The sequence below is a fragment of the Takifugu flavidus genome, chromosome 17 (genome assembly GCF_003711565.1).
Source record: "Takifugu flavidus isolate HTHZ2018 chromosome 17, ASM371156v2, whole genome shotgun sequence".
Lineage (NCBI taxonomy): Eukaryota > Metazoa > Chordata > Actinopteri > Tetraodontiformes > Tetraodontidae > Takifugu > Takifugu flavidus.
Genome location: NC_079536.1, coordinates 4,281,813 through 4,298,975, shown reverse-complemented (window position 1 = coordinate 4,298,975; position 17,163 = coordinate 4,281,813). Strand labels below are relative to the sequence as shown.

Below are 17,163 nucleotides of genomic sequence, written 5' to 3'. Positions count from 1 at the left end.
TTTTCCTCTGGCTTTAGAAAACAAAGAGGTTGTGGGATCTTCATAATCCCGTGGGAATGTACAACTCGGTAATTCACTAAATTGGGGACAAGAGGCTCATTGCTTTTGGAGTGTTAAATAAAAGTGCATACTTCAGTTGTCTTGATTAATTGTCTTTTATTGAACATCTATTTACAAAGGTCATAGCATCAGGACGTGGATATTCATAAGGAGCCTTGTTGAATCTGATTACAGCAATTAAAATTTGTTCATCTTGCTTCATATTTAACTGGTATTTGACCAAATGAATGATAATCAATGCTTTCATGGCGTTTTCATGGTGATTTCTATGCCTGCTCATTCTGTTCTATGTTGGCCACGAGTCCGTTGGTGTCTACGTTGCTTCGAAGGGGGTTGTTGAAGTATAACTTGTTGTCAAAATTGCTTTCACCCAACACAGGCATGTGTATCTTCTTTCGGAATAACAAGAAGCCAACAAGTATGACCGCAGCTATTACAACCAATATTACAGCCACGGTAACTCCTGCAGATCCCTGAGAGGGTTCCGTTATGACTTTGGCTGTAGGGACAAAAAAAAAAAAGTAGTGTTAATATTTCGGTCATGGAAGTTTGATTTAGACACATATCTTTAGGGAAATAACTTACCAATGGATGGTGGTGCTTCTGTTGGTGCAACAACTGAAAGATGGGAATGAATGCTTTTACTGATGAGGTCATTTGGGCTGAAAGGTGCATTAGATGCGGCCTACCTTTGGCTAATTTGCAGATGTAAGACCTGTATCTGGAGCAGCTGGTTGTGCTCCACAGCCCCGTTTCAGAGCTGATGGCGACGCATGAGTCGCTGTTCGGCATTCCTGATTTCCAGTTGGTGTAGTCCACAACACTGTTGTCTATCCACATCCACTCCCCTTAAACAAGGATGACCGGCAATAACTTAGCTTTTATGCTTTCCCGGACAAATTAACATTTCATGAATGCCCACCTTCATGAGTCTTATAGAGGCCGATCCAGAAGATCTTGGCACTATCCTGAAAAAGCTCCAGATTTTCGTGTATGAACGCACCCTCCTGAGGGTCTTCAATGCTGACCAACGCAGCACCTAATGCACATGTTTGTGTCACAATTAAGATGGTGAAATAAAAAAATGTAACCATTACAGTTAAGACTCCATACCCATTTTCAGACAGTCAACCGAGGCCTGGGCCCAGTTGACTGACAACGAATTGAGAAAAGTGTAACAATATCCTCTGAAAGGTAACCAGGTTTTCTGCTTAGTTGATTCTGGACAGGTTCCAGGGAGCTGAGGAGGATCAGTGGGGGCTACGTCTGAAAAGGAGATAGGACATGGAATTCGAGCAACACCAGTGGTTTATTGTACAAGGGAGCTGACAGACCTGGTGACCTCTTGCAGAGGGAGTAATGGTTGTCTGTACATGGCGCTGTCTTCCATTTTCTGTCGACATCCATATAAACACAACCGTAGTTTCTTTTGGGCTCATTCTTTCCCCATTTGGTGAAATACATCCGCCATCTGTCAACCCACTTGAACCTCCCCCCAGTCTTGAAAACAATAAAGCAGAACAACGTTACAGGGCATTTTTACAGAACTAAATACGTCTAAACAGACAATAGCTGGTAGATCCTTTACCTCGTTGCTGTTGAGGCCAATCCACACAGGTTCGTTGTATTTGGAAATCTGCAGGGTGAGGTATGCCTGGCTGTAGGGATTCAGAATACTGGCCAAATCTGCATCGTCTGCTTGGCACTGCCTCCTTGCCTCATCCCATCGCATCTTTTGGGTGACCAGTTTGTAGGAGTCATTGCCGAGTTTGAAAAAATTCTTTGTCGATGCAGTTGTGGGTGGGGCTGGGATCTGAGAATCTGTATTGGGGAGGAGGGCGGGATGACTGATGGGAGTTTTGAAGGTTGTACTTGTATAATGTGATGTGCTTTTACCCACCGACGTTTGTTTTACAGATGAATCCCCGTTTGGAATGACAGTCGTCCACCTTCCATAACCCTGTTTGTTTGGAGGTGCCACCAACCATGATCACGCAATCATACAGCTACCAGGCAGAGAAACAGAAATAGTTTAATTATACTTATTATGTTAATTGTATACTTATTATGTCAATTTTATGACTATTCTTCTATATGCAACAAACATAAGTTCAAAAGAACAACCTCCGTATCTGAATAACGTCCTGAAGGCCCTGATGATGGTTGACCTTTTGCCCAGTTGGTGTATGAAATGCCTTTCCCGTCTGTCCACACAAAATGCATCTCCCAGTTGATATCGTTCATGCCGATCCACAAATCTTCATTGTATTTGACCATCTGGGCTGTAAGGAATGCTAAAGAAAGAACCATTCATGTTTTTATGGTATCTCTACATTAAAATCAACATGCAGCTCCAAGCTTCCCTTTGATCAAACTTTTAATTATTATTTTTCTTTAAAGCAATCCTGTTTGACTAAGATCATGGTGAAAAAAAGCAGGGTCAACTTTTATGTTAGAAAGAACTGGTCCATAAGAAACACCACAAAGGACACGTGTGTTTACCTTCCTCTTTTTCATTGAGGATGGAAACCAGATTTCCTCTTTGGTTCAGGCAATGTGACCTGGCATTTTGCCAGTTTTTGCCATTTCCCACAAAAAACTTGTAACACTGTGTGAAAAAGTGAGAAAAGAAAATCTAAGCTGTGTTTTTAACATAGGACTTGGATTCTTTGTTAATTCATTACTTTTCCACTGAAAGCTTCCCATTCTGGAGGACATCCTCCGGTTGGGACAACAGTCGGCGCCATTGTTGTGTTGACATAGTTGCTGCTTCTTTTGCAAATAGACGGTAGCTCACTGCCACAGTTAATATCATTCCAGTACCCTGCATGAGTGCACAGTGAAGCCGTCAAATGATGATATTTAATGTTTAACTTTACAAAATCTGCATGTTGTGGTCTGACTCACCCATGCTTTTGTAAATTGTCACACAGTTTTCATCGTTATTAGCAAAGTTGGGCTCATTGGCTTCCCATGCAGTGTAGGTAACGGGAGAACCATCCACCCAACTAAATAGAGGTAAGAAAGGAGCAACATTAACATTTGAGATTTTGGATTGTAATAAAGATCAGACCTATTTAGAATACTGTTTTTTGGGTTTTTTTTGGCTTACCTAAAGGATTTATCCAAATTTACAGTCATACCGATATAGTACTGCCCTTCGGTGCCTCTGGATATCTGTTGGCAGACAAAGGTACAACTCAGGTTATTTTGTGTAATTTGGACATTGAGCTATGTGGTTAACTTGAATTTCTTGCCTTTTTCCAAAGGAATTTTCGCTCACTCTCCCCTGTAATGATCACAAGGTCACCAAAGTTCTTTTTGCAGAAGTCTCTTGCTGACTCCATGTCTAAGTTTTCATTGTTGATGAAATATTGTGTCTGGTTGTATATAATCCATCCATCTTCTGTGTTGTTGTATACTGGAAAAGGGTACCCATGGTTCAGCATTAAAGAAAAAGACTGCCAGTGATCTAGAGGCTCGGTAAACAATGCTAATACATGCATAATTTATTAAATCCTAATGCTATGATGCTAATGTTGATACCTTACCTTCCAAAACTCTGACAGGCTCAGGTTTGGGAGTTGTACCTACAAGCACAGAATAACAACTGTGACTTTCTAAGAGGCACAGCTGGTTTGGGACCCTTCAAAGATCTGAGTTTACCTTTGCGTATCTGACAGATCCAGTCATTGTAGGTGTCACAGTGGACGTCGTTCCAGTTTTGCCCACCATATGAAAGGATTTCTGCACAGTGCTCATTGTCATTGTGGTTGTTGGGTTCTCCGTAGCCCCAGTTCTCATATTCGGACTAATTGTTTAGAGATACACTTCGTTAAGTTTGAGATTATATTGAGACGTATAGCAAAGACGGTTATGGCAACAATAAAGTGCTACATACAGCGGAACCATCACTCCACACAAAACCTTTACTGGCACTCAGGCTGAGGCCGATCCACGCAGATTTCGATAAAGAAAAGCTGGATGACGACAGGAAACAATGATCACTCATTTGGATAAATGCACAGCTGAGCCTAACCAGTTGTTAAACTATAATACCGGGCGTTCTGCATGTCCTTCGGGCTGTGTATGCTCAGTAGATTTCCACCGATGGCAATGCAGAAGTCCAGAGCTTCCTGCCAAGTCTTCTTGAGCTGGGAGGACTTTTTGAAAATCTATATGTTGAATTAAAAAAAGAGAAATGAACATCTGACACACCGTTCCAGATTTTTAAGGATGATCGCATTGGTTCTCTTACTTTGAAGCAGACGTTTCTGTTGCTAATGGGGGTCCAACCAGACTCACAGCTCAAAGGGGGGGTGGTGGGTGGAACGGTCGTGACTTGCACTCCCTCTGCTGGTTTCTTGCATATGTACTTCTCCTTACTGCTGCAGCTGACCACATCCCACAGTCCAGCGAAAACCCCAGTCGTCATGGCAACGCACCCTTGGTTTCTGTCTTTTTATAAAGCACACCAGTGTAAATGAATAGAGTACAGATGTTTGTTTTTTTTTTCCAATTTTGAAGATTTTTCATTCCAAGTTTTTATTAAAACAAACATTTTCATCAAAATGTGATGGATTATTAAAATTGTTTAAAAAAATATATCTTGACACAAAGCTAAAGATAGATGCTATGTACCTGGCATGCCTATGTTAAAGTTGGTGAATGTGACTTTCCTTCTGGTCGTCCATTTGAAGAGGTGTTTGTCAGCTGTGTTGGAAAGGCCGGTCCAGAAATACTTTTCCGGTCTCAAACCCACCGTACTGACCAAGAAAGCGTTCTCATATCTGCATTTAAACATATATATAAGCGTAAATATGACCTTAATAACCTCAAAATGAACCCAATTTCGTTTCGTGTCATCTTACCTATCAGCCACATCGACTAAATAAGCACCAAGTGCTGAGCACGCCTGGGTCGCCTCGTCAAATGTTTTTTTCTCCGATCCAATGTTGTAACAATAAGAGTGGAACCTGATCCAGCCCTGGGTGGGAAAAAAACAGTAAGAATGAATCCGAAATAAGATTTGGATACTTAAAGGGGAATTGCCTCACGCACAAGTTTGCAGCCTGGATTGACATCCTCTTGAATGCCTCCATTTGGTCTGGTGGACGCCTTCTTCTTACAGAGGTATCCATACATCTTCTCACACATGTGATCGACCCACCTCCCTTCCTGTGTCAACCACTCTGTTTATTACTGTTGCAGTGAATCCATTCTTACTGGACAGTTGTGAGTCTTACCTTTCCTCTGATGAGGACACAGTCCTCCTGAAGGTTGACGGCATGAGACGGTTCATCGCTCTGCCAGTAGGTGAAGCTAACTGGGGTGCGATCAGACCATTCAAACAGCATCTGGTTCCTTTGATCGTTCAGCCCAATCCAGAGCACATCTGTTGGCACTAAGAGGAAGAAAAGGCACAAGCACTTGTTACAGTTGTGCTTTATTTGTTTACAAGATATTCCCTATCTGTGTCCTTAAACCACTTTTACTTACAGTATCCTGACTGGGAAAATATGAAGCTCTGTTCTTCTATGTTGTGAATGCTGGCCAGGTCTCCTCCTTCTTTGTGACATGCAGTCAGAGCATCCCTCCACATCATTTTATTCCTCTCCAGGTGGTAGCAGTTACCCGCATATGGAACCCAGTGATTGGGACAGAAGCTGGGCTGGTTTTTGGCTGAAGACAGAGGCCAAAAAATGGTAATCGAGACACATTCAAAGTCGCAGATGCGTAAAATCTGATTGCCAGCAGTATATTTCATTTTACTTAGTGACGGGAGCAGTTCTGTTGAGTTTCCTCTGCGGCAAATGTAACCGAGTTTCTTGTTGCATGCGTTGCTTTCCCACTTTGAGGCTTTTCCAGCATTCAGGGTTGCACAACTCAGCCCAGGCTGTGATGAAGGATGACCTTGTGAAACATCAATACATGAGTTAATTGATTTTTAGCTTTTTCTCAATATAAAATATAGTTAAAAGTTAAAATCATATTTTCATACAGCTCTTTGTTAACCATTTTACCCTGCTTAAGCAGTTATAGCACTACGGAAGCTCAATCTTCATCGAAGAACCACAAAATGTTGAAGAAACTGTCATTTGTATCTACTTTAGGTAAGTGACCAAAACATGCAAGGCTTAATGCCTTCATTATTTAAACACCAATTAAAATATATCGGTTCTTTTGCTTTGATACGGGCACTAACCTGGGGCCCAGTTTAAGTATCTGAATGGACTTCCGTTGCTCCATTGCCATCCAGTCTCAAAATCCAAGTTGTTTAGTCCAATCCACAGAGATGTCCCCAGAAATGCTGTCAACCCTGCATCAATGCAAACATGCACTGAAAGCTTCCATAACAAGCCCGATAATGGACATTTTTGACGTTGTACCTGAGATGTACGACTGTTCGTGTAGCTCTACAATGCTGAGCAGGTCAGCACCCTGCTGCTGGCAGCTTTTCCGGGCCTGATGCCAGCTCAATACTGACTGTGCGTTCCTCTGATACTGAACCCCCGTGACTGGGTCGGTGTCCCAGCCTGAAGTTCCTGCATGTTGCCAAGACAAAGCGACAAAATGTAAATATTTGATTTTTAAAAAAGTTATTGCAGCTGAAATTCTAGTTAAAATTCCACGCTCTGGAATGTTGAATGCTTGTGTTATTAATCTGGAACATTACTGTAGTTAGATGCTAGCTGGTGACTGGAGATCCTGCAAATGTCACTGTGGTGGCAGAAGTTAGGTCATATTCCTAGAATGCTAGTTAATGGAACTTTACTGGTAATGATAAAACAGTAAAAGGAACATAAATAGGAGTAAAAGATGGCACAAATGTGGGATCATAGCAGATTATCCATTGATACATGATGAGTTTTCTGCTTAAGAAATATTCCGTAAAACTGAGGTTTGCTTTGGATCTTCTCTTTCCTGCCCCAGTTTAAGAGCTGTGTCAGGAGAAAGGAGGGCTGGTGAGAGGGAAAACAAGGACAATGCTGTGTTGACAACTTGAAAGGAAGCGTTAATGCTGCTCTGCTGTTGGAGATGGGGTCAAAGACCAGACCTGTCAGCACTGACCTCCTCAAAGCAAAGATAACTCTTGCAAATGTTAGTTATGTGTTACTTGCACTTACCTTCAGTGGGACAAAAGCCCCACTTTTTTTTCATGTCATAATCTCTGTCTGTAGCACACCATAACTGTCTATCAGAGCGACCATCCTTGGTACATTCAGAATACCACTTTGTCTGAAACTTGAAGGGGAATTGACAAGGAGCTCCGAAGGCATTCCCGCCCAGTGTGAAAATCTCTGAGGAGACAAAGGATGAGAGGATTTAGGGGTTTCCTTTTTGTTTGTTTACATGACAACAACTTAGCAACATTGTTTATTTTCCAGTTCAGTCCAAACTTAAAAATTATTCTGTATGGAGTAAAGTCCTTCCACACCATCCATCTGACAGCTGACATCTAAGAACCGACAGGAATACTTCCTGGACAAATTATTTTGATCTAATCAATCTAGTTGTTGCAGTCCCCTTAAATTACAGTTACATTTCTGTGTAAATTTCATTATTTAGTAGAAATTTCTATTAATCTTTATAGCCTACATATCCGCAACTCTTACCTTGGAACCCCTTGGAGCAAAGGTCATTCTGGGTACCATAAATCCTCCAACGACTCCACAACCCCGAACCCTTGTAAATCATGATGTTTCTTTCATTAAAGTTGCCCCAATTTAAGTGCAGGTCATTTTCTTTCAGACCAAAAAGGGTGTCGTTCTTGCACTCCCAGTGCTGGAGTTGGCTGCTTTCATCACATTCAAAGAGGATGACTTTTACCCAGTCTTTAAGGGCTTCGGCTCCCAGACAGAGTTGGAGCTTGAGGCTCAGGACACGATATTCGGAAGCCCAGCGAAACTGCTGATCTTTGGCACGTGGATCGCACTGGGCCACCGTGATCGAGGTGGGACTTTCCACCTTTATGCACTTTTTGTGGTTCTCATTGAAAATCAGGAAAGATCCGGTGTCTGAAACAGAAGAGGAGAACAGAGTTTTGATGAGTTTTCCACTGATCTTGTATATTTAGAGGTGGACACATACCCATTGCTGCACTAATCCAGAAGACTTGCAGGAGCCCGAGGACCACAGCAGAACTCAAACACGGCAGCATTGTCCTCGGCGCTGTTTGCTCAAAGTGGTGGATGAGGCTGCGGAGAGTTTTCAAGATATGGGAAATGTGATCTTCCGCGTGCAAAGGTGTGTGACATAGAGCTACGGAGACATGCTGCCTCCCCCATCACACTGATGGACATCCTGTCACATGAGCAACCGAGGCTGGTCAACGGCAATTTCCATGTGCTTTTTTTTTTGTAGCAAGCCAGGAAGTGGGGAAACATGCTGTTACATTTTGTCTGTAAATGTGTCTGTAAAATAAAGATCAACAACGATCATCACTGAAATTCTGCAAATTATCACAAAGGCCAACTGGTTGATGAATAGCTGCAATAAATTAACCAAATATATTGAAGTGTATGCAGAGTTTCAGCCTTAGCTGATGCTACACAATAGAGGTCAACCAGTGAGATTAATTTGAAAAGCAACTCTGTAAAACAAGAGGCATTCAGATCTGGAGAATGATGCTGATGTATGTGTTTTAGTGCGGAGTAGTAGTACCCAGGAGGTGTGTGAGAGTAGAACAATGATGATACCAGACAAGTACAGAGCAATGACAAGAGGAAATCCTGCTTCCTATGGTGGGAAATGAAAACCGATCTGATGTTCACTTTGTCCTTACTTGCATATTTTGCCGCAGATTTGATTCATTTCTAATGTTAATTATGTGGGGTTACTTTTTGATGGCTCGTTGTGTTGTGGGCAAAGAGTAGGCAGGGTCACAGGAAAGCATGTGATGCTGTTGCGAAAGCTCCTGATTCCATCCATCCATCCATCCATCCATCCATCCATCCATCCATCCATCCATCCATAGCTGTTTATTGCCAATCAGGGTCACACCATCATTGGATATTTTGCTTTATTGATTTTATCAAAATATATCAGCGATACAAACTCACGCGTGGTTCTCTTGTGATACAACAAAGCAAAGAAAAATGCAAATTACCGCACTGAATCATTGTAGAAAAATAACAGGTTTGAAAAAGTATAGGTATAAAAGTTGATGACGCATAACACTTGAGACACGATCTTCTGTACCGTTAAACATTACCCCCCCCCCCCCCCCCCCCCAACCGAGTGTGGTCATGCCTGTTAACAAATCGCATCAGGAGTCGTTGCTCTCAAAAGACCATCCGCTCGGTGTTAAAAACCCTCAGCTTAGTCATGAAGTTGAAATAGACAAAGGCCAGGCAAACCAGTAGGTTCTTCATCAGGTAGAGGATGGGTGTGACGAAGCCAAAGAAGGCCGTGAGACCAACTCGCACAAAGAAAAAGGGTAAATCCTGCACCACCACCCCAAGGGAGGACAGGAGCGGGCTGTGGGGCATGACCACCACGCGCAGGCATGACAGGTAGCTGAAGACGTAGATGGGGAACACCCAGCCGGAGTAGCAGACCAGGGGGTGTCCTGCCACCCTCACCATCTCCACTGTGTCCATCCAGAACATGAAGCTGTCCACAAATACATCTGCTCGGGCGTCACTGGCGCACAAGAATCTCAGCGGACCCGTGTAGGCGTACGGAGGTATGCGGAAGGGTGTGGTGCTCCCTGACTGGGAGCTGAGTGCAGAGGAGTTAAACGGTCTCCCAGGATTATTTGGTATTCCCGGGACCGTTCCGTTGGTTTCTGGCCGAGCACCTGCTCCGTTCTGGCTCCTGTCATTGAGCTGATTGGGTCCTGGTGTAATCGGATTCTGGGCCCCTTGTCTGGGCGCCACTGGTCCAGTCACAGCTGGTGCAATGGGGGTTACGGGCATTACCTGTTCCACATGTGTGAGAAGAGTGGTTGGGATGTCTGCATCTCTTTCCAAGTCATTTGCTGGGGGAAAAAATAGGAGATTTGACCAGATCAGTCAGATAAAAGTTTATTTATTCTGCTCATGTATGGCGCGTTTGTTTCAATTTCATTTCTTAATTCTGTTTTCTCAGAACACATTGTGTTAACAAAGACCTATAAGGTGCCATTCTGATTAAATAAGGTCACCTTTTCGCTGCACATTTGAAACAAATGCTTTACACCCCCCACCCCCACCCATTAAGAAAAATAAGGTTTTGTCAGGTCAGCACTATGTTACAAGAAGTGGATGAAATTTCCTGCTCATGTCCTCCATTTGCACTAACATTTATCTCCGAGGGGTCAAAAGTTGGGAGTTCTGATGACATCTCTATACCCGGGATTCACATTCTGGTACGGCCCATTTTTAAGGGCCAAACCAGACTGCAAAATTCAAAGCTTTTAAATGATTTTAGAAGGAATAAGGAGTTTAATTAAGGAATTAAATGTGTTATAATTATTATAACTTCAGAAGAGCAGCGCCCCTTTCAGCTGTCTCATGTCATTGACTTTAATAGATAACAGTCGCAGCCTACGAAAGCAATTATTTTCGTAATTATTTAGATGAGTTCTATCTAAAAAGTTATGAAATGCCTTTTTAGGACTGTATGTGTATGTTCCGCATGTTGTTTGGTGAAGATAGGTTGACTTTTGCCATTATTTTGCATTTCATCAGCCTAACATGAGAATTATATCATCATAATGTCCTCCCACCATCAGATTCTGGAACCTCCTGTGCAATCTCAGTAGCGTTGGCTGAGGTTCTGCAATGTAAAGCCTGGCAGACATCACCGTAGCAGTTGGGAAAGGAAAGTTCAGGAGCCAAAGCACTGTATGAGCGCTTTGGCTAACGTGTCACTCGAACGTTGCGCTCACCCTGGCCAGTCAGCCTGCAGTGGCGTATCCTTTCCACAACGTCAATACAGATGAGAGAGAACAGGACCAGCGACACGGGGATCTCCATGAACGTGTCATGTTTGATGTCGTTATTTATCTGGACCTGAGTAAACAGCCAAAGTAACATCAGAATGGAGGAGATTTCATTCTAGAGGAGAGAAATAGGTTCATGGGGCAGGTCAGGACTACTCATATAGTCATTGCTCTCATGTAAAGTCGCTAGTGGTCATCTTAAACTCTAACAAGAGCAATGCAAAACTGCAAATAGCACCTGATCAGCAAGGAGGGGAAAATGTGCCTAATGAATGGGGGATTTGACGAGGGTGACCAGGGCAGGAAGAAGAGCCAAGCTTATTACTTGCTCTTTAGCCATAAGGTTGATATCCATGGCCCGTAGATGTAAAATGTCCCTAAGAAATCAACACCTTGTATCCACTCATGTAGAATTTTATGCAAAACTAGCCTCATATGTAAAGTTCCAGTCACCCAAAAAGCATTTACAATACAAAACTCTTGAATCAAGACCAAATAAAAAAGATTACCAGAATGAATAAAAGAAAAGGAATAATATTCAAGAAACATATTATACCTCAGAGCTGGCGATGAGAAAGGCAAAGCAGGGTAATGTAGCCAGGATCACATAAACAAGGGCCACAGGCCTCCTGATACAGAGACAAAAAAGTAAGGAAGGAAGACAAAGGCGATGCAGGACTTGCTAACTCATGGTATTTCCAAGCCAAGCGCAGTCCACAATCACCGACAGGCCTGTTCAGGTGGTCAGTTTCCAGCTATGCAGCAGCACGAGGAACTTACCACTTCTTCCTCCCAATGAGGAACTTCTTCTTCACAAAAACCATGTACTTTAGGGGTACCCAGACCAACAGGGTGGTGGAGGTGATATAGGCAACAGAGGAGGCCACAATCAACCAGTAGGCTGTGCTGCCATCACCGGGGGGCTGCGCTGAGCTTTTGGCCATTGCCACAATGACGGCGAACCTCTGCATCACGATGAAAAGTGGCACGCACAGACCTGCAAACTGCAGCACCTCACACAGGGCAAACTTCAGTGTTCCCCCTGAGCCCATGTTGTGGCAGCTCAAAAAAGAAAAAGAAGGGAGAGAGATGGGGCTGTTGTCGCAGCGAGGTGAGCCCCTGTCCCTCTCAGGGCAGGGCAGGGCAGGGCAGGCCTCAGACCAATGCATTGTGTGCCTCCACCAGCATTTTCCACACACCACAGCCCTGGCTCTCCGCTCGCCCAACTGCTTACACTGCACTAGGCATTGTGTGAGAGGATGTATGTCTGGCTGGCTCGCTGCTCTCTATAACGGATCCAAACAGTCTGTCAAACTTTACACAATGATAAACATGTGTGTACTCCACGAAACTCACAATTCAGTCTTTATTCCAACAACCTGAGATCGGCCAATTAAATGTTGCCATCTAGTGGCAAACAAACATAATGTAAATTAATAAATTCTATGAGTGTTAGCACTTAAAATAACTCCAAGCACCAATTTTAGGCTAGTAACCATGACTAAGGAAATGACCTTAAACTTGAGTAAAAGCACATTTAATATGTGCCCCCCCCCCCCCCCAATTTTGTCAATAAGTCACCAACTCTGAGTATAATATGTCCTTTATCTTTAGCAGATGCATTTAATCAATAATAATTTGGTGTGAACAATATTACATTTAAAATGTCCAGTAAATCCAACTTCATGCTTTGCTACGTCTTGTAAGCGGTTGAAGTTTGTGGTAAAATGCGTTCACACCGCCTCCAGACCGCCGGCAGGTGGCGCACTCGCAGTACCAGCACCGCGCAAGGGGCCGAATAGATGGATGTTTGACCCCGCGGTTGCCCTCCTCCCTCCCCACCCCAGCTGTCAGCTCCCCTCCCGATCTCCCCACCCTGCCCCCGGTACCATGGCGTCCAGCGAGGAGGACGGCGCGGTTGAGGAGAAGGAAAACAACAACAAGAAGAGAACGAAAAGCGCCCTCGCTACGGCATGGCTCACTTTCTACAACATCGCCATGACGGCCGGGTAAGCGCGTACTTGTGGCCCCCCGTCGGCTTTTAATAGGAGGCGCAAGTTCGCCGCTCCATGAGCGTGTGTTGCTGTTTATAGGACTGTGTGTCAAACCCAAAGTGCCTGTTCAGCGCGCTCGGCCGTCAGTTCCAGCTCAGATGGGTGTATGGGTGTTTGTGTGAGGGTTTCTGACCGAAAAGAAGACAAAACGGAAATATTTGGAGCGAGTGTTGGAAATGAATGAGTGTTCGGGGAGGGTGGCGCGCCGGTGGCTGCAGCCGTGTCCAAATAGGGCTGACTGCGGCGTCAGAGGCCCGCAGCGCTGCCGACAGTTGCAGTGATAAGTATAGCCGGGCTCCTCTGACACTGGAGCCCAGGTCTGGGACATTAAAACTGCTCAATGGACAGATTTCCAGTTTAAAAACAAAGGTCGCACTTGGTGATTGAGTGTGATTTTCAGGGGAAACTGTCGTGACAAATAGATTAAAATCACAAGTGCACCTATATTGTTTCCTCCCAAAGACCAAAAAGGTTCCATTGACTGGAGTCTCTAAATTGCACCCATGTCCGTGTGCGTGTGCACTGTGGTGAGTGTATTCCAGCCTCTCTCCCTGTTAATCCTGATTAGAAATAAGTGCCTCAAGAATTCACACTTAAACACAAATTACTGCTATTTTTTTGGAAGATTTTACTATTTTGGACTTGAATCTGTGGCGAGGGAATATTTATCCCCAACCTGATAGGTCATGCTTCCTGTTTGGATCTGCAGGTGGCTGGTTTTGGCCATGGCCATGATGCGCTTCTACATCCAGAAAGGAACACACAAGGGTCTGTACAGAAGTATAGCACGGACGCTCAAGTTTTTCCAGACCTTCGCATTAGTTGAGGTAAGAACAATATCAACACCGTCCTCTTTTAAAGAACCTTCTTGGTCTGTTGCTGTCGTTGAGGGTCCAAACAAGGGCACGTTTCACAGTTGCCGTTATCACGCTGCTTATTTCGTCGCAGTCCTTTTCACAGAAGTGCACGCGCATATGTATCGTATACGTTTACATAAAACAGCCGTCAGCCGGGCCGTGGAGTTTATTATGCACTTTTAGCGATGATGGGGGTGTTACGCAAGATTCAGAGGAATTTTCTGGGCAGCAAAATAGTACCAGGGTAGGATTCTGGGTATTTTTAGTAAAATCATTTAGTTTAGACACGTAGCACGTTGCTTTTTTTTACTTTTATTAAAATGCTTTACGTCCAAGTTAACGTCTAATGTGTCCTGTCTTACAGGTGGGACATTGCGCCATCGGTATGTTTAGGACTGCAATTGTAATAAAAGGTAACCACATTTACGTGGGTGCCCTCGTCTCTGCAGCCGCTTTCTTTTGTTTTGCAGGAATTGTGAGGACATCCGTGATCGTCACTGGGGTTCAAGTCTTCTCACGGATTTTCATGGTTTGGTTTATCGCCAGCAGCATCCGACAGGTGACCGTCCCTCTGCCCATTCCCTCCGCTCTCCTCTAACTTTCATTTCACAGCATCACACGTCAGGTGTGGCTCGTGTAAAGACGCGTTTCCTTCCTGTGGTATTGATGGTGTTTTTGAATCAAGATCCAGAATGAAGAAAGCGTAATCCTATTCCTGGTCGTGTGGACGTTGACGGAAATTACCAGATATTCGTACTACACGTTCAAGCTGCTGCACCACCTGCCGTTCTTCATCAAATGGGCCAGGTGGAGCGACCGGAGTGGCTTGTGCATGCGAGCATGCTGCTGCGTTCTTATGTTGAAGCGAGTCAGCGGAGTCGACGGTGAAAATAATAACCGTTGTGCAAAATGAGTCCGGATGTTCCTTCCTGATAACGCTGCGAGTGATGTCATGGCGTTAGTGTCATGCCTCTCTGCTACTGTAGCTGAAACCCGAGACGGCCATCAGCTGTAGACACCGACGGCTACAGCCACGGACCGAGCGTCTGACCCGTGACGCCGAAGCCCGCCTATTACATCACCCACAAGGCGAGAGATTATTCTGAGGAGAGGAGATCAATATAAAACTATTTTTATTATTATTCCTGCTTCTGCGAGTCGTGTGATCACCTCGAGAGCGATCCGCTTGCTCGTCTTGGGTGTTGAATCTGGGGCCTTCCCCACACGCCTCGTGTCTTTCTTTAAAGCACCGAGGAGATGCCAGGCCCCTGGGGGGGGGGGTGGCTCAAGTTCAGCTGCTCCCGTTTTTAAAGACCATCTGTTTTGGTCATGGAATGTGTGTCCAGAGATTCACTCGCATCCGCTGACACACTCCCCCGAGCCGCCGCTGCGGTCTGGACTGAGTGGAGAGTCTCTGTCACCCAGAGTGACGGTGTTGGGGATATTATGGTATAACGGGAGGTAAAGAGCCTCCCACTGGTTGGTTAAGAGCAGGGCTTTCTGAGCTGGTGGCCCAGAGCTTGTTGGAGTTTTTGGGGGCTCCATCACTCATCCAAGAGATGAGGCCGGGCAACAGTCTTTTCCACCTGGGTGTTCTACTTAAACCCAGCCTCGTTTTTCCCCTGGCGCTCCATTAATGGATTTTTGTGTCTGTGGTAATAATCCCACCAATAACCTTGCATGAATGTTGGCTACAGACCCGCTGAGCCATGCTGATTCTTTCTAAATCATCGTCCAGACATCGATGTGTTTTTTGGAGCGTCCACGCTTTCTGTCCGTCCTTCAACTTTTCGAGAAAGTTAAAAGTTGCCGATAGATTTCCAACAACTACAAGAAAACCGCCAAATATCGGCACGGCTGAGCGGAATCTGGACGCTGAGTTTGAAACGCTGTTGCTCACCAGAGAGTGGCGTCCTACGACGTCGATGTAAACTTAAATGCATACGTTATAGAGCTGGAGCTGCAACTTTGGTCTGAATTGTGCATCCAAGTGTGGCGTGTGTGTGTTTTGGCATCTAGTCCTGTCTGTTTTAACATACATGTGATTTTGAGAAGTTTCTGAGTGGAAATTGTGTGTCCCCTTCCCCCGCAGATACAACCTTTTCATCGTCTTTTACCCTGTGGGAGTCGTTGGGGAGCTGATGACCATTTACTCTGCTCTGCCGTTCGTGCGCAGAACTGGAATGTACTCTATGAGACTCCCCAACCTGTATAACGTGTCGTTCGACTACTACTACTGCCTCATCGTCATCATGCTGTCCTACATCCCACGTAAGGAGATTGATTTTGCCATCGGATTTGATGTGAACTTATGAAATGACAATCTGATAAATGTCGGGGGGGGGTGCATTGTGTCACCAGTGTTTCCTCAGCTCTACTTTCACATGCTGCGGCAGAGAAGAAGGGTGCTTCACGGAGAGGTCGTAGTGGAGAAGGACGACTAAACAGGCCCCGCCTCCACGCCGCCATCACCTCCCATGCTTGATCTTTGGCAACGTTGTTCCCCCGAGCGGGACAGAGAGGAGCTTTACCGTCTAAGTGGAAACACGTTTACCATTCCAGCACTGTGGGCACTTGAGACGGAAGCTGATGATCATCTTGGGTTATTTATTCTTCTCGCCGGCCTCGCTGCACCTTTTCACATAAGAAACATACCTGTCCCTCTCTCCTGGACTGAGCCCAGCCGAGGCGATTGGCAGGTTAAAAGAAAAAAAAACCCCATTGGGATGTCAAGTATTTGGTTCTTTCATACCTCAAGAATAAACCTACATTTAGACAATACGCTGCTTCTTTTGTGTACGTCTGTATGAATCCCGTGGTTTCTCATACACTTAACATTTTGTCCGCTTAGCTCTTTAATGTCGCTCTCATGTCTCCTGTGTCGGCTTAATTTACAAGATGGCGTCTTAAACATCAGATTGATGCGCTTCGCGTCAGCGTTTGTGGCGAACGCTCGCAGTCTTGTGTTTTGTGTTGTCGGGTGTTGACAGAAAGATGATTGGATTCCGTCCAAAGGTGCTATCGCAGCTGGAGGAGAGACTTGATCGGATCTGATGCAAAGCAGGAAGTCAGCATGTGACACGATTGAGGGGAAATGTTAGTGAACTGTAGCCCAGGATTATCTCAGAAAATCTCCTTTTTTCTTGTAATCTGGGTTAGTGGAGGAATAAAGCAAAGGTCAAGTCACTGGATAATATTTCAATCCACACGAACAAATGTGAAAATCAATAAAGTAAATTCTTCAGTACTTTGTGAGTTTTGTGAC

At 44.6% G+C, this 17,163-nt stretch overlaps 3 protein-coding genes and 1 long non-coding RNA gene across 4 annotated transcripts; 2 read left to right on the top strand and 2 right to left on the bottom strand.

The window, feature by feature from the left end:
* Nucleotides 1–136: 136 nt before the first annotated feature.
* On the bottom strand, nucleotides 137–8,292 carry mrc1a (mannose receptor, C type 1a). The gene is made up of 30 exons (XM_057013649.1): nucleotides 8,152–8,292; nucleotides 7,677–8,078; nucleotides 7,188–7,361; nucleotides 6,450–6,605; nucleotides 6,266–6,379; nucleotides 5,833–5,973; nucleotides 5,560–5,742; nucleotides 5,307–5,464; nucleotides 5,122–5,238; nucleotides 4,932–5,047; nucleotides 4,702–4,850; nucleotides 4,319–4,518; nucleotides 4,120–4,235; nucleotides 3,962–4,040; nucleotides 3,727–3,871; nucleotides 3,612–3,650; nucleotides 3,318–3,481; nucleotides 3,173–3,237; nucleotides 2,968–3,068; nucleotides 2,745–2,884; nucleotides 2,563–2,668; nucleotides 2,185–2,354; nucleotides 1,961–2,066; nucleotides 1,649–1,881; nucleotides 1,395–1,560; nucleotides 1,174–1,326; nucleotides 983–1,099; nucleotides 750–908; nucleotides 646–678; nucleotides 137–559 (listed from the first exon to the last, which is right to left on the bottom strand). Exons 1-30 carry the CDS (start codon nucleotides 8,219–8,221, stop codon nucleotides 327–329), a joined length of 4,305 nt encoding a protein of 1,434 aa, XP_056869629.1. The 5' UTR covers nucleotides 8,222–8,292; the 3' UTR covers nucleotides 137–326.
* On the top strand, nucleotides 5,985–8,277 carry LOC130514210 (uncharacterized). Its single transcript, XR_008946957.1, has 3 exons — nucleotides 5,985–7,161; nucleotides 7,813–8,014; nucleotides 8,138–8,277. It is a non-coding gene; the product is annotated as an uncharacterized LOC130514210 (long non-coding RNA).
* An 821-nt stretch (nucleotides 8,293–9,113) lies between the features above and the next one.
* LOC130514209 (transmembrane protein 236-like) lies at nucleotides 9,114–12,311 on the bottom strand. The gene is made up of 4 exons (XM_057013672.1): nucleotides 11,768–12,311; nucleotides 11,544–11,616; nucleotides 10,934–11,057; nucleotides 9,114–10,042 (listed from the first exon to the last, which is right to left on the bottom strand). Exons 1-4 carry the CDS (start codon nucleotides 12,154–12,156, stop codon nucleotides 9,345–9,347), a joined length of 1,284 nt encoding a protein of 427 aa, XP_056869652.1. The 5' UTR covers nucleotides 12,157–12,311; the 3' UTR covers nucleotides 9,114–9,344.
* A 501-nt stretch (nucleotides 12,312–12,812) lies between these two features.
* On the top strand, nucleotides 12,813–17,145 carry hacd1 (3-hydroxyacyl-CoA dehydratase 1). The gene is made up of 7 exons (XM_057013280.1): nucleotides 12,813–12,996; nucleotides 13,751–13,868; nucleotides 14,263–14,281; nucleotides 14,369–14,457; nucleotides 14,584–14,705; nucleotides 15,991–16,169; nucleotides 16,260–17,145. Exons 1-7 carry the CDS (start codon nucleotides 12,878–12,880, stop codon nucleotides 16,340–16,342), a joined length of 729 nt encoding a protein of 242 aa, XP_056869260.1. The 5' UTR covers nucleotides 12,813–12,877; the 3' UTR covers nucleotides 16,343–17,145.
* Nucleotides 17,146–17,163: the final 18 nt, after the last annotated feature.

Coding starts and splice junctions, on each gene's coding strand:
- mrc1a (XM_057013649.1), bottom strand. CDS start 8,221: ATGCTGCCGTGTTTGAGTTCTGCTGTGGTCCTCGGGCTCCTGCAAGTC. Junction 3,872..3,961: donor TGTGGAGTGATGGTTCCGCT/GTATGTAGCACT, acceptor CTAAACAATTAG/TCCGAATATGAGAACTGGGG. Junction 1,100..1,173: donor GGTTGACTGTCTGAAAATGG/GTATGGAGTCTT, acceptor CATGTGCATTAG/GTGCTGCGTTGGTCAGCATT.
- hacd1 (XM_057013280.1), top strand. CDS start 12,878: ATGGCGTCCAGCGAGGAGGACGGCGCGGTTGAGGAGAAGGAAAACAAC. Junction 12,997..13,750: donor AACATCGCCATGACGGCCGG/GTAAGCGCGTAC, acceptor TTGGATCTGCAG/GTGGCTGGTTTTGGCCATGG. Junction 14,458..14,583: donor TCGCCAGCAGCATCCGACAG/GTGACCGTCCCT, acceptor TTTTGAATCAAG/ATCCAGAATGAAGAAAGCGT.
- LOC130514209 (XM_057013672.1), bottom strand. CDS start 12,156: ATGCATTGGTCTGAGGCCTGCCCTGCCCTGCCCTGCCCTGAGAGGGAC. Junction 11,617..11,767: donor CTCATTGGGAGGAAGAAGTG/GTAAGTTCCTCG, acceptor TCTCTGTATCAG/GAGGCCTGTGGCCCTTGTTT. Junction 10,043..10,933: donor CTGCAGGCTGACTGGCCAGG/GTGAGCGCAACG, acceptor TTTTTCCCCCAG/CAAATGACTTGGAAAGAGAT.